Raw genomic sequence first — 13,533 nt, forward strand, 5'->3', positions numbered from 1 at the left:
TTTCCCTTTAATTTGCGATAAGACTAGAATAATTTACATGAGATGATCTTGAAGGAAAACGGGCTTATTAAACAGCAGTTTTTGAGAGCCCATGAAACTACAATTAACGTGCCCATTTAATAATTTGTCTTGCTATATATTTTAAAGCAGGTATATATAGGTGCGCACATTTCACAAAAAAAGTACATAATACACAGGTATTTTCTTGAGCCTAATGTTTATTTTCTTTTCTTACAATAGAAATGTGCTCCTGTCAGCTGGTAATTACATGTCAAAATGTGTTAAAGGTAAGCAAAGAAATGAACCTATAGCGGGTAATAATTTAACAGTGTTGAATTATATAAAAGAATACTCTTGTTCTAGAAAACCATACTTCTTAAATATATGTCAAGAGGGAACAGACTACAGAGAAAACAGAGTGGAATTTAACACTTACATTAGCCTGGACTATGACCAAGTAGCGAGTTTTTTCTTCATAATTCAGTCTCCGCCTCAGCACCACTGCTCCAGACAATGTGAGAGGAATGTCAAAAGACAGATTGGATGCCTGTGAAGGGTAAAATAAAATACACAAATTAGTTCAGAGAATTTCTGATTAGCTCTGTGTGATTTTTATGTGCAATTGTGTGTATATGCATATGTGTATAATAGTATTCAAACCTCCAGTAATACTAACATATGAAACAAATGATTGCAGTCAATGTGGGTATGGAATTAATTAAATCATGTACTAAATGCTATTAGGGGCAAGGTGGAGTGAAAGATGGAAGTTTTCTTTTTATTCTGACCATGGCTAGGGATGAGCTGGGAATTTTCTTACCTATCATCACATTAGATTTATTGTGTGACTGACCAATGAGGGTGAGGGTTGAAGGTATACAAGTGATCTCTAGATAGGATCTGTCTTCTGGAGGCCCATCTCTTTTGGTTTATCACTGCCTTGTGTCTGTCTCCATGTTTCCCTGCCCACTTGACTTTTTCCCTCTCTGATTCTCTTGTGCATAAGTCTGCTTTTACCTACATCTCCTAGTCTCAGAAACATCAGTTCTCCTACATTTGCTACCAATAATTCTCTATACTCCCAATTCTGCATGTTTCTTATTATTTCTTTTACTTAAAAACTCAACAATATCCTTCCACAAAGTACCTAACCCTTTCTCCATAGGTAATGCGAAGGTCTATATAAAGTCAGAGCATGAAGACCATTAAACATTAATACCAGAAATTTTGAACTACTGTTCTGAGTAGTTGTTCTAGGGAAGAGGTCTCCGTCCATGGCTGTGAGAAGCTGGACTGGTACATGCTGTCCACTAATTAAAGTGGGAACCTTGCACCAGTCCAAACAACCCTTATGGTGATTAAAGAAGTAAAAGATAACCCTAGAAAGCTATCCAAGTGGTAGCTGTTGAGAGCAGCCTTCAGGCTTAGTCTTTAAGGAATGTTAAGCAGCTTGTTTTACCAGAATGCAACCTTATAGTATTGGTTAAATGAAAGGAGAACCACACAGTAATTGTAAAAAAGATGTATTTATTGTTATAACACACTCTAAGTATGACACAGTATCTTCTACACGAAGATACTCACAAAGCACACAATACTGTAGCACAGAAACAATAGTAAATGGCACTAATACACAGTGGGCTCCAGGGGGAGACCAAACCATATACTAAACTAGTGGTATAAGAACCACGACTCGAGTTAAGACAGTGTCTAGAGGATGTAGAATCGCTGGGACCCCAAAACCCACCCAAGGTGAGTAAGTAGGGACCCCACGGAAGACGGGTGCAGTGTGGGAACACAACCGCGTGCGCCGGACAATTCTATGGGAGAGTCGCAGTTGCAGTTTTAAAGTTTAAGGACCCTTCTGAGTGGACTTCGAAGTAGCCCCTTGGAAGTTAGGAGGTTTGAGAGCCACCCCACTCATGTATACCATATTACCAGTGTTACCTATCCCAGGGAAGGCGGGTGCTTTGGCCTGAAGTGGCGTCGAAAACTGCTGTCGATCTCTATGGAGGACTTCGAAGAAGAGCCACTGATGGGAAGAAGAAAAAGTGTCAGTTGAAATCCAAAGGTGGATTCTAGACAAAGTGTACTTGAAAGCAGAGGGGACAGCAGTTGAGTCACTCAGAAGTGACCAGAGGCTTTGTAGACAAATGACCACTGATGGGTGCTTCAAGTACGTTGAGGGGGTTCTTGACTCTGCACTCACCAGGACCAGGAGATGTCGACAATGACCAGTAGCTGGATACGAGCTGTCCCACAAAGGATGCCGAGTGCAAAGGGGGTCAGTGTCCGGCTGGAGCACCAACAATCCTTGGCAGTGGCAACCCACAAAGATGGTCAATAAAGGTTACAGATCGGACCAGCAAGGTCCAGGAGACTCACCAAACACAGGGTAGTTGGGGCATGCCTGGAGCAACCAGTGGAGCCCACGAAAAGCAGCATTTACCCTCAAGAGGACCCACAGGCCGGAAACACAGGAGTTGCTATGGGACCTAGAGCAGTTTCACAAAGCAACAGCCCACGGAGCACTTGGTGTGAGGAGGCCAGAGTTCTTTGGTGGAAATGGTGATAGAGGTTGGGGCTACTTGAAGCCCAGTGCACTTGTTTTTTCGAATGCCAACAAGCATATGGACTTGCAAAAGTACATGGTGCACAGGGATACAAGTATTGCAGCCCCCACAATGGATTCTGACCTCAGACTTGGAAAGAAGGCAGCTTGGACCTTGAGGGACTTGAAACCCACCTCCTGTGTTGCTGGAGCCTTCGGAGTCCATAGGAGCTCAGGAGCAGCAGACCAGTTAGTTGAGATGTGGTGCCTGCGATTGCAGGAAGGTGAATCCTTCACTTCAAGGGAGATATCTTCAGTTGTCCTTGATGCTCCACAGGTCCTACACGGAGCCTGTATGGTGCACGGGCACAGACAATGCTTTAGACGGAAAGGGAAAATTAGTCGGGCAATACGAAGTCCAGTGAAGTGCAGAGTGTCCAGACGGTCGAAGGCCAGTGGTTTCTTGATCAGAATCTTGTCCACGTCGAATCTAGGGTCCTATAGCCAGGTAAGCCCTTTTGTACCCACGGGAGAGGGTTGAGCAGATTCAGGGGACCCTCCCAGGGGAGGGTCTGGACAGTGGGGAGGTTACTCCCATGTTCTTTGTCCAGTTTCACACCGGGCAGGAGCCAACAGCTCTCAGGACTGGTTTGAACTGGACGATGCACACGGACACCAAATGTGCCCTTCATGCAGACTTTCAGTCGCTGGCAAGTGCACCCACTCAGGCCATAATACACTAAATCCTGTCTGTGAAGTGGTCACATCTCCCTGTGACAGAATGCATATTGTTCTGCCTTCCCCTGCTCGAGCTTGGCTCAGCAGCAGGAGGGCAGAAATGTTTCTCTGGTCGGCAGCAACCCTTTTGGGCTGCCCAGGACTAGAAGGCTGGTACCGGGAACACCAGGGAGCCCACAAAGCTAGTTTCTGAGGAAAGGAATCATACCTCCCACAGCGTTTACTGTTGTGGGGGTATGATCATAAATGTTTGACACCAAACATGATAGGGTTATTTTCAGCCATTTTAGAGTTGGTCATCACACGGTCAATCATGACACGCTATATGTTGTAAATGGCTGGAGCACTAACAAGCCGGGAGAATGGACTCCGTAGGCTGCAAGGGTGTCCTGCTCATGCAGTGGCACCCTCTCACTTAGAACCAAGCACCTTGCCTTCAGCATTGTCAAGGCCTGCTATAGGAGTGACTTATCGGTTTTAAGTGCAGTGATATAGTAAACCTATATCTTAAGTAAGAGATGCATGCACCAACTTACACATGCACAATGGCAGGCCTGTAGATCCATTTTGCATGGCCCCTCATGGGTCCAACAAGAGAGGGGGGACTTTCATGGGTGGCATAATACATGCTTCAGCCCATGGGAGGCCTCTGGGGTACCTATGCCCTGGGTACATGGGTATCATATATTAGGAAACTGACAAGGGTGCCCCAGTATCTGGAGTGTACCTAAGTACATTACATATTATTTTAGGAAGAAAGCAGATAGACTGGGGTCCTGATTAGCAGGATCCCAGTCAGACTTAGTCAAAAACAGTGTAACATGAAGCAACAAGTGGGGGTAACCATAAGAAGCAGATCCTACTTCCCTGCAATGGCCATACCTAGAGGATTATTTCTTTGGGTTGTATGTCAACATTTTGGTAACAAAAATATTTTCTGACATTACTATCCTTTACTAAAGTATTCCACATTTGGTATAGATGTATTACCACCAGCCGGGTGATATTTTGTTAGGATACACTATATTTGTGCTAGACAATATGTTGGCTACAATATTCTGGTACCATGCCATCTTCAGAACAGTGGTGCATGGTATGTCAACTCACTCACCCCACAGAAAATGTACATTATATGGCCTTTAGTTCCCTTGGGGGAGGCTGCTGGGATGCAGGGTTCTGAGGAAACTCCGGTAGACCAAGCTGCTGCTGCAGTCGTAATATAGTAGTTGGACACTTCCAGGCTGCACGTACAGTAGTCCCCTGATACTCAAAGTAGTCGAATGAAGTGACATATGACATAGTCGATAACATTTCTATGTCTGTGACCCGGGAGGAGGGGGGGAGGGTTTGTTATTAGAGTTAGGTACTCAAGGTTTGTTTATTGGGAAACGTATTCCGCTTTACGCACTGTAAGGAGTTTAGATGCAGATATCTGCTGTTGGTACATTCTTAATGATTTTGGAAATATTGTTTACTTCAGGTCTAATCCTTTCCACTTCAATTACTGTTTTAAGTGGGGAATGCTCTGAACACATTGTATTGTTGTTATCCAAGATCGTACTGTGCTGAGATATTGATGTATCTGTTCTGATTTGCTGATGCCGGATGGTTTATTCCCTCAATAATTTTTTTTTTTTTTTCAATATGGCCTTTAGTTAGGTCCAGAGGCAATCAGTCTAGTTTGCCAAATTCATTGTTGGGTCTCAACAGTGATCAGTAGTATTTCAGATAGGCAAGAGACATGCGTGCACCTCTGATCATTTGAAGCATTGACTTAAAGCAACCCTTCCTCCTTCCTTCCAGAGATGGAGCAGTGATTAAATCTGTGTGACAAATCTGTGTGGCTTATTGACTCTGTGATTATCTTCTTAAGAAATAACATTCACATTGTAAAGCAGCATGTACTTCCTTTTTTGGCCTATAAGGTATTTTCACTTGCTTATTTAGATCGCCAGCTGATTTATAGTTTGGCTGACAGATGTAAGTTTGTCAGGGCAACGGACTAAATTATTCTGTCACCCTGACAGAGTCCCTGCTTGTCAAATTTAGAAATGACTGCCATGTTGGTTCCTATAAATGCTTTTTGAGTTTGCTGCACAGCTCCAAAATATGACTGAGGCATCCATCAAACGTATTTAATTTCATTTTCAAAAAGAAAATTCTAAAGCAGGATTTTCATTTTGAAAATAAAAAAGCAATGCCCCCTTACCTTATCTCCCATGGCGAGGGAGACATTAGCCATTTTTCATTGCCATAGAGATCAACATCTGACGGCCCTTACGTTGTTGGACCGTGGGAGGGGTGTTACCATGACAGAGACAGAGTACACTTTGCTGTGGTCATAACAAAGGTCCGGATTCAGGCAAACGGATCATTATGTTGGCGGTAAGTATACTCATTCACCGTTGTGACAGAGTTTTCTTAACAACATATAAATCAGACACACAATCTCTGTGTTGGGAACAGAAGAACTTATTTCCCTGTTCAATAATGGGGCTGCTTTTTTTGGGAAGTGGAGGAGGGAAGTAGGGAGTTTGTATGGGAACGTTAGACAAAAGTGGACAAGCCTCAGTGAGACCATTTTTAATAATAAGAACATAATGCTAATTTTAGGTGTATTTAATTTAGCCTGGCTCATCCTTAACCAACTTGCATTTACATCATATGCCATCAAAGAAAGCACACTTCTATTTTATGTGAACAAACATTTTCCACATTCATGAGTTTCTTTGTCTACTTTTCCATTTCAGAAAATCAACAAAATAGAAGCTAAGTTTGTTCTATTGTTTACAGTGCAGAAATGTGCATCAATGTGCCTTCCTCACAAAGAAGCCATGCTTAGGATGTTCCAGTCTTTATAACATTTGAGGTCCTTAGTTCAAGTTAGTTTCTAGGGACTGTTCATTAACTGAACTGCCTATTGTATTTCTGTATTAGCTAAATGTCAAGTCATCTCCTTAACCCCTTCGACGCGCATGACGGAACGGTTCCGTCATGCACGTCGGTTACGCTGTGCGCATGACGGAACCGTTCCGTCATGGCCCCGCCCGCGCACAGAACCTTCAGCGTGGCGCGGAAATCCGCGCCGCGCTGAAGGGGTTAATTTCCTATGTACACCTCTTTATATATATAGGAAAGTACATGTTTTCTAGTTACCCTGGGCGGAGACCTCCGCTCTGCCCGCGGAGTGTGCGGAGATTTGCCTACTCCGCGTTCCACATGCACGGGTGTGTGCACACGCGCAGTTTTCACAGAGACGGCGATGAAGAGGAGGAGGGCAGCCCGGGGACGCTGCAGCCAGGGTAAATGGTTTTTCTTTACTTTAAAGTCTTTTTATTTAAGTTGTAATCAATTGTTAATAGGGGGGTGGAAGGCGGGTGGCGTAGCGGAGCTTTACGGAGTTTGTTCTCAACTCCGTGGCCCTCTGCATAGCCCCACCACGACCATTATGCCCGGGGTTATTTTGCAGATGTATCTGGTTTGATGTATCTTGTAGATTTGAAAAGTGATTGGTTTTCGTGAATCTATCTTTGTTAATGCAGCCCTCTCACCTCACGTCTCACCAGACTGAGGGCCTGATTAAGAAATTAGCATTGCAGGAGTGGGGTGGCACACCACCGCCAGGTCCTGCACCACCAAACTTTACCACCGCCCACCCCATAGGTAACAAGTTTTCTCGTTGTCTGGTGGGCAGTCCTTTGGGGTTCCCATGGTAGGGCCTTTGAAAAAGGCCCGGTAATGGAAATGCCGAAGCAAGTTCCTGCACGGCATGAACTGTTCAGTCCAGCCATGCAGAAACTGGGTGTGCATGCAGACAGGGGGGCACACCATGTGCCCCCCTGCATGTATCCCTATGGCCTGAGGCACCAGGGGGCCCTGTAGGACCACACAATTTCCTCACCACCAGCAGTTTCATAACATGAACACTGCCATGAGACTGCTGGCAGTGAGAATAATGTGTAATATGCTTGGCGGGGTCGCAGCACCCCCACCAGGTACATTGTGGCCTCACACAGCTGCTCCACAACCAGGGATCGCCGATCCCTGGCAGTTCGGGCATTCCCATGGCGGTCCACTGCCAAAGTTTTAATTCAGCGGTGGAACCTCCTGTGCGGCAGTGACCGCCGTGCCAAACTCGTAACCTAGCCCTAAGTGTTTGGCTTTTTTGTCTAAAGTGATGTCATAGAGAGATGTGCTAGAGCTTTTTGCAGTTGCTTGCAGAGCAGACTCAAGTTCAGGTTGTCTTTTGGTTTATACATTGACTTTCTCTGCCTTTTAATTTAGCAGAATTTGTATTAGTTTGTTTACTTACTTTATAGTTAGGGGCACATTTATGAGAGCTTTGCGTCATGCTTGTGTCACGCAATGTGGTACATGCATGATGCAAACCTCTAATTCATATTTATGAAACCACGCAAAGCCACATTTTGTGTCTTTGAATGGCTTAAAAATATGGAGTAATGCAATGCAGTGCAGATCGCTGTGATGCATTACTCTGTGCAAGGGAGGCGTTCCACAGGTGTTGCAGTGGGTGTTCCCATGCACCTCCCATGGTTTTTGACACATTCCCAGATTTACCAAACCTTGAAAAACCTGGGCATGTGGCAAAAAGAAACGCCTCCACAGGAGAGGCGTAAAGAGGAGAAATACCTTTATTTTGCCTCGTTACATCCAATTTCTATGTGTGCTGCATTCTGCAGCACACATAGAAAAAGGAAAACGCCTCTTAGGATTATTTTTGTGCATGAAGGTGTACCTTCCTGCACAAACATAATCCTGCAACAACACAGGCACCCTAACACCATTGTGCAAAAGTGCCTGCGTTAGCGCTAGGCTGCTAAAATAGCACCAGTACAAAGGAAAAGAACAGGGATGTGCCATATTGGATAAATACTCATGCCCTGTCCCTGTGACACACGGCAGAGTAGCAAGTTCACTTGCTGTGCTGCCCTGCGCCATAAAACATGTAAATATTCCCCTTAGTGTTTTTTGGCGAACTCTTTGGAGTCAGACTGTGTAGGTGCTCTTGCTTAACTATACTTTGGTTCTGACTATTTTGTATTATAGCATTTATATAGCACTTTTTACCCTTATGCGGTTCTGAAGCGCTTGTTTGCTTCAGAGATTGATCTTATGTTAATTTGCTTCAATTTTTAATGTCAACCTATTATGACTGCTGATTCCTCAAGAATTAACTTTTTGCGTTTTGTAGTGAAATTACTTTTGAATAAACCCTTATTGTTTTGACTGAGTTCTTTTCTTGAGGAGGTTTCATTTATTGGTATTGTAATTTATCTAATAAAGACTCTGACAGTTCCAATCCTACAGCTCAACCTTCTTAGCTGTTTTAATTAGAGAGTCAACACCTCCATGCATTTTTATAATACGGAATGAGCACACACCCTTCAATATACTTGTTTATGCTTTCCAGCAATGCTTCTTGATCAAGGCAATCCGGACTTACACATGGACCTGTGCTGTTCTGTGAAGTCTTCCACTGCTCTTTGAAATAAAGTATAACTTCATCAAATGCCTACCATCAGCATCCTCTCTCCCTCGTGCTCTTTCCCGGTTAAGGAACCAGCAATCTGCACACAAGTAGCAGACTAGTTCATTGTAACAGAGACTTACTCTCTTGAGCAAATTAGTTGAGATCATAGGCAGTTTACCTGCAGGCCTCACTTTTTGTGGCTTAACCAGAAACTGCATTGACACACCAAACTATCCTACTGATATTGGAACCAATGTCACGTAGGTAACAGATAGATCACTACAACTGACACCCGGCAACCTTTCTTATCTTATTACATTTTCAAGCCTGTATTCTGCTAGTGTCATGGTTTCTGAAATGTACTTAAATTGTCCCTTTGTTCTACAGTCCCATTATTCAATAATGGAATTTTAAGTTGTGCTTGCATAATGTCTGCCATGCTTGCATTCTCTTTAAGAGCTCTCCAGTTTCTGCTGTAGAATGTGCTTAACCTGCCAATCTATTTTGTCCCCCGCTTTTCTCAAGTTCTTACTCAAGCTTGAGTACATTTAAAGGACTTTAAGAATGTTCAGAATAATAACCTCCTTTTTCTGGCACCCCTTTACCCTCCTGCCCCTGTCCGTCTCACTAAGGTGTACGTTGTACAATTTATATTTTAGTTGAGTGCACGGCAGGAAGTGTCTGAGTCTCTCAGACTCACACAGTGGTTAATTTGTAAAAAAAAAATAAGTGCCGGGGCTCTCGTCAGGAGGCCGCTTGCACCAGCCCATTTCTCCTGTTAGCGCCGCCTAAAACAAAATAAACTGCCAACCATGAAAGTGGGGAGAGGATGCGGCATAATGGCCAGAGCTGCCGACTTTGGAGCCGGGAAACCAGGTTCCAGTATCGGCGTCGGCTCAATATCCTGTGATTCTGGGCAAATCACTTAATCTCTCCGTGCCTACCATAAACGAATGTGAATGTGTCCTTAACTGGGACTCATTAAGAGCGCTGGTGTTGATGATTAAGTGCCGGTGCTGAGCACCGGAATCCACCAGCTCAAATTAAGCACTGGACTCACACCTCTTATATCACTCTAATGAAGACAGCCATAAATAGCCCTCTGCATGACTAAACTTTTGCTTGATTTGGTAGTGGGTGGGAAAGAACCCATATCATTTGGTAAGAGCATGGAGACGGGTAGGATCTCTTTCTCGGCTGATTCATATAAAAGTATGAAAACACTGTTTCTTTCTATATTAAGATCCAGGGGCCTAGTCACAAAGATATTTATATCTTTAAACATATGTTTGCAGTCCAAAATACCTCATTTGCATCTACCAGGTATTTTCAAAGGGGTTCTTGGCAGGCGTAAAAGCACTCACTACTGTGGATTTCTGTGCCAGAAATCGTCAGTAGTAAATCCCACCAAGGGGTGGGGAGTTAGCATTTAAATGCATGGCTGCCTTGGGCATTTTGGAAAGCCCACAAACCAGTACATTTCCATGCATTCCCAAACTTAGATCCAACCTCATCCCTACCTGCAAATGGGTGGATATTAACTCCCGCTAAGTGTTGTTGTAACGCCTCTTTCAGGATTGGAAGGGAAATGGTTCACCTCCAGAGAAAAAAACTGGGCATGTGCACGGGAGGTTCTATTCCCCTCTGCAGAATTCTACCCTATATAGAACTCTGCTCTCTAGAATAGGAGCGCATGGGACACGTCATGTGACATTCTTATGTTTCTACCTGGGAATCTGCTCCTGGTACATCTTTCCTGACATACTAATAGAAATGTTTGTAATTAGGAAGAAAATGCTAAAGTACATTAAGGAGGAGATGTAAATGTCCGCACTTAATTTTATTATTTCATTTCCTGAATAAGGCCTTGAGCGAACTTGTGGATACAGTAGATTATGTTTCTATTTTCAGGTAATCATGGCACATGAAGTTCTCTGTCAAATGTTTCGACTACTCCTATGTCACCTTCATATGCTTCGATCCATTCAGTAATATACTTTCAGAAATTGTCTCATGAAGAGAAAGTTTGTGTGAATTAAGATTTACTACTTCTATAAATCTGGTATTCTGCCCCATGCAACTGAAGAGCATAGCTTTTATTCCAAGTGGTTTCTATTATTCCATAAATACATGCACTATTCAGTTTGACAAATAGAAGTGGGAACAGTCTGAACTGCAATTTTCCTCCACACACTACAACTCTACCACTTAGCACATCATTTGCAGTTGAAATGTAGCACTACATAAATGGTACATTCTAAAAAAAAATGCGTATTATCCTACCAGCTACTCCATTACACAAATGTAAAGAGTTACAGTGGCATTCTGTTTTTTGGGAGTTAGAAATTTGCTTTACTATATTTAATAAATGAGATCTTACATTTATTAAGCAAAAATTTTAAATCAAACTATTAACTAAGCTTTTTATCTTTCAGGGGTTTCATCCTTTTATCTATCCCATTGACATTTTCTCTTTACCCTCCCTGGCCATAGTTTCAATGGCATTGACGTAATTAAGACAAAGATCCCTAATTTTTCTAAATGAAATATGATTCTAATGAAAGATCGGCACTGCATTAGATATTGGGAGTCAAATGCAGGTGCAGTGCAGATTACCTGATGGAATACACGTAAGATATCCACCATACCTGGGCGAAATTTAAATTATGCAGACATAATTAGCAAAATTGCAGGAATATTGTGTTACACTTACTATGCAAAATCCCTAAAATTGTGCCATTATTTCACTGTGCGTATTAATTTGCATTCACAATAAATATTTACCCCAAAAGTGAAAAACTGCAAACCAACGGGAACAACAGAATGCTAGCAGCTGATTGCAGCGATTTTGTTTTCTGGTGCTATTTCGTTTGCGCAAAATGTGTCTTTGAGTCAAAGACCGTTGTGAGAACTATCTCGCACTAAAATATATAGTGCAAAAATATGGATTTGCACTTAGTGTGATTATGCTTAATCTTACAAAGTTTTGGCAAAATTTGCCATAATTAGTCAAATCAAACTACGCGAATTTCACATATCCTGATATTCACCATGCCTCAAAGTAAACACATCTTGTTTTTTGCTCATAGCTAAAGGAACTGACTCTGCTCTTCAACAAAATGCACATTTATCAGGTGAGTTTCATCATAGACTGAAATGGAAGGGCGGGATCCGAGGTGCATGCATGAGCCCTGGACAAGATTTCAAGTGTGTCTACTTGTTTACAAAGAGCACACTGAAGGACTACTTTAGATGAAGTATGATTCTCTAGAAAATGTACTGTGGCCTGGACTGACTTGAATGGTCATAAGCTTCTACTAGTCAATTGTAATATTTCTCAGATTAAACCCGAATTTCACAAGAGATCATGGGCGCTCAAGGTTCTAATCTGTATATAAGTAAGAGATATTACCGTCTCCACTGGTCTATTATTTGACATGAGTAATACAACATTGTGCATTAGTGATAACAGGAATAGAGCAAAAGACATAGGAATTAAAGTTATCAGATAACTAAAGACTTTCAAAGTCAATGGGGATTGGCTGGACGATATGGCACTTCTCATACAACAATTTTTCCAGGATAGACGATTTTTTAGAAGGTGAGAAGCAGGTAGGTAAAACAGTGGTGATGAAGATTGACAATAAAATCTAACTGAGCTCATTTTAAAAGTCAGTTTTCTCCATGACTTGATAGGCAGTAAACAGTTTAGAACTGTTCCTTTTATTCTGAAATATTCAACAACAGTAAAGATTTTGAGGTGGTAAATTGCTAATTTATGGGGTGAGAGTGTGGATTCAGAATAAGATATAAAAATGCTTTAGGAAGCTTTCTGAGCTTAGGGGAGTATAACAGCCAACCAAAAGAAGGCAGCAATTGTTTTTTGGCTTTAGGGAATGACTCCAAGACTCCGAAAGACCGACATGTCTGGTTAATGTGGAAGTGCAGAGGCGGTAGGGGAACATACAGGCAAAATATGTAATGAATGAAAGGCAAGATGGCAGCTCATCCATCTACTAATATGGAAAATAGTCAAGTTGTTCTCTGGCCTATAGCTCACAATAATCATCTGTTTATTCAAATTGCCAATCCTAAAAATGTCTCAGGACCATATACAAGTTTGGTGGTTGCATAGACGATTGAGAAGTTTGCAGAGTGGGTGCAATGTCGTTTTGCCTCACTGGTAGAGGTATTTGTTTTTCATAAAGAACTTCTGAAAGTGGTGGGTTTTTTCGGAAAAGCAAAAATTAAATAGACTTGACAGATTGGTAGAATTTTTCCTGCGCCTCGTCATTTGGTGAATCACACTTTGGGACCTTTATGCTTTTCCTGGTGTTCCAGCCATCAACCAATGGATGTCGGTGGACCACGCCAAATAGATTGGTCTGTCAGACAGGGTTCAGTATTGATATATATGTGCCTGCATTAAAATTCATTTTTTACACATGCCAGAATGTTAGCATTATCCTTAACAAATACGCTCTGAACATATCTTTAACATTACTTCCTTTAAGCAAGCAGACCTTTTTAAGTGTACAAACCAAGCCAACCTGCCTTTCAAAAAGAAAAAAAAATCCATTGTTGTCACTTTGCACAAATTTAAAGCTGATATGAGGGGAAGTGTCCTGGAGACCAACATGGCAGACTCTATCTTCTAGAGTTCTGCACAGGATCCGCAGAAATCCTACATAATCCTTTCTAAAACAGCTTTATAAGCTATTTAGGACCCCCTCCTGCGGAACACTGTTAGTGA

General features: G+C 42.3%; 1 protein-coding gene across 1 annotated transcript in view; it reads right to left on the reverse strand.

The window, feature by feature from the left end:
- Positions 1-13,533, reverse strand: part of PCDH15 (protocadherin related 15) — a 2,378,624-nt gene that overhangs the window by 1,592,794 nt on the left and 772,297 nt on the right. Inside the window, exon 7 of the mRNA XM_085614969.1 lies at positions 437-547. Coding sequence (XP_085471095.1) covers positions 437-547 — 111 coding nt within the window. The remainder of the gene's footprint in view (positions 1-436; positions 548-13,533) is intronic.

This window comes from Triturus cristatus, chromosome 1_2 (genome assembly GCF_964204655.1).
Source record: "Triturus cristatus chromosome 1_2, aTriCri1.1, whole genome shotgun sequence".
Classification (NCBI taxonomy): domain Eukaryota; kingdom Metazoa; phylum Chordata; class Amphibia; order Caudata; family Salamandridae; genus Triturus; species Triturus cristatus.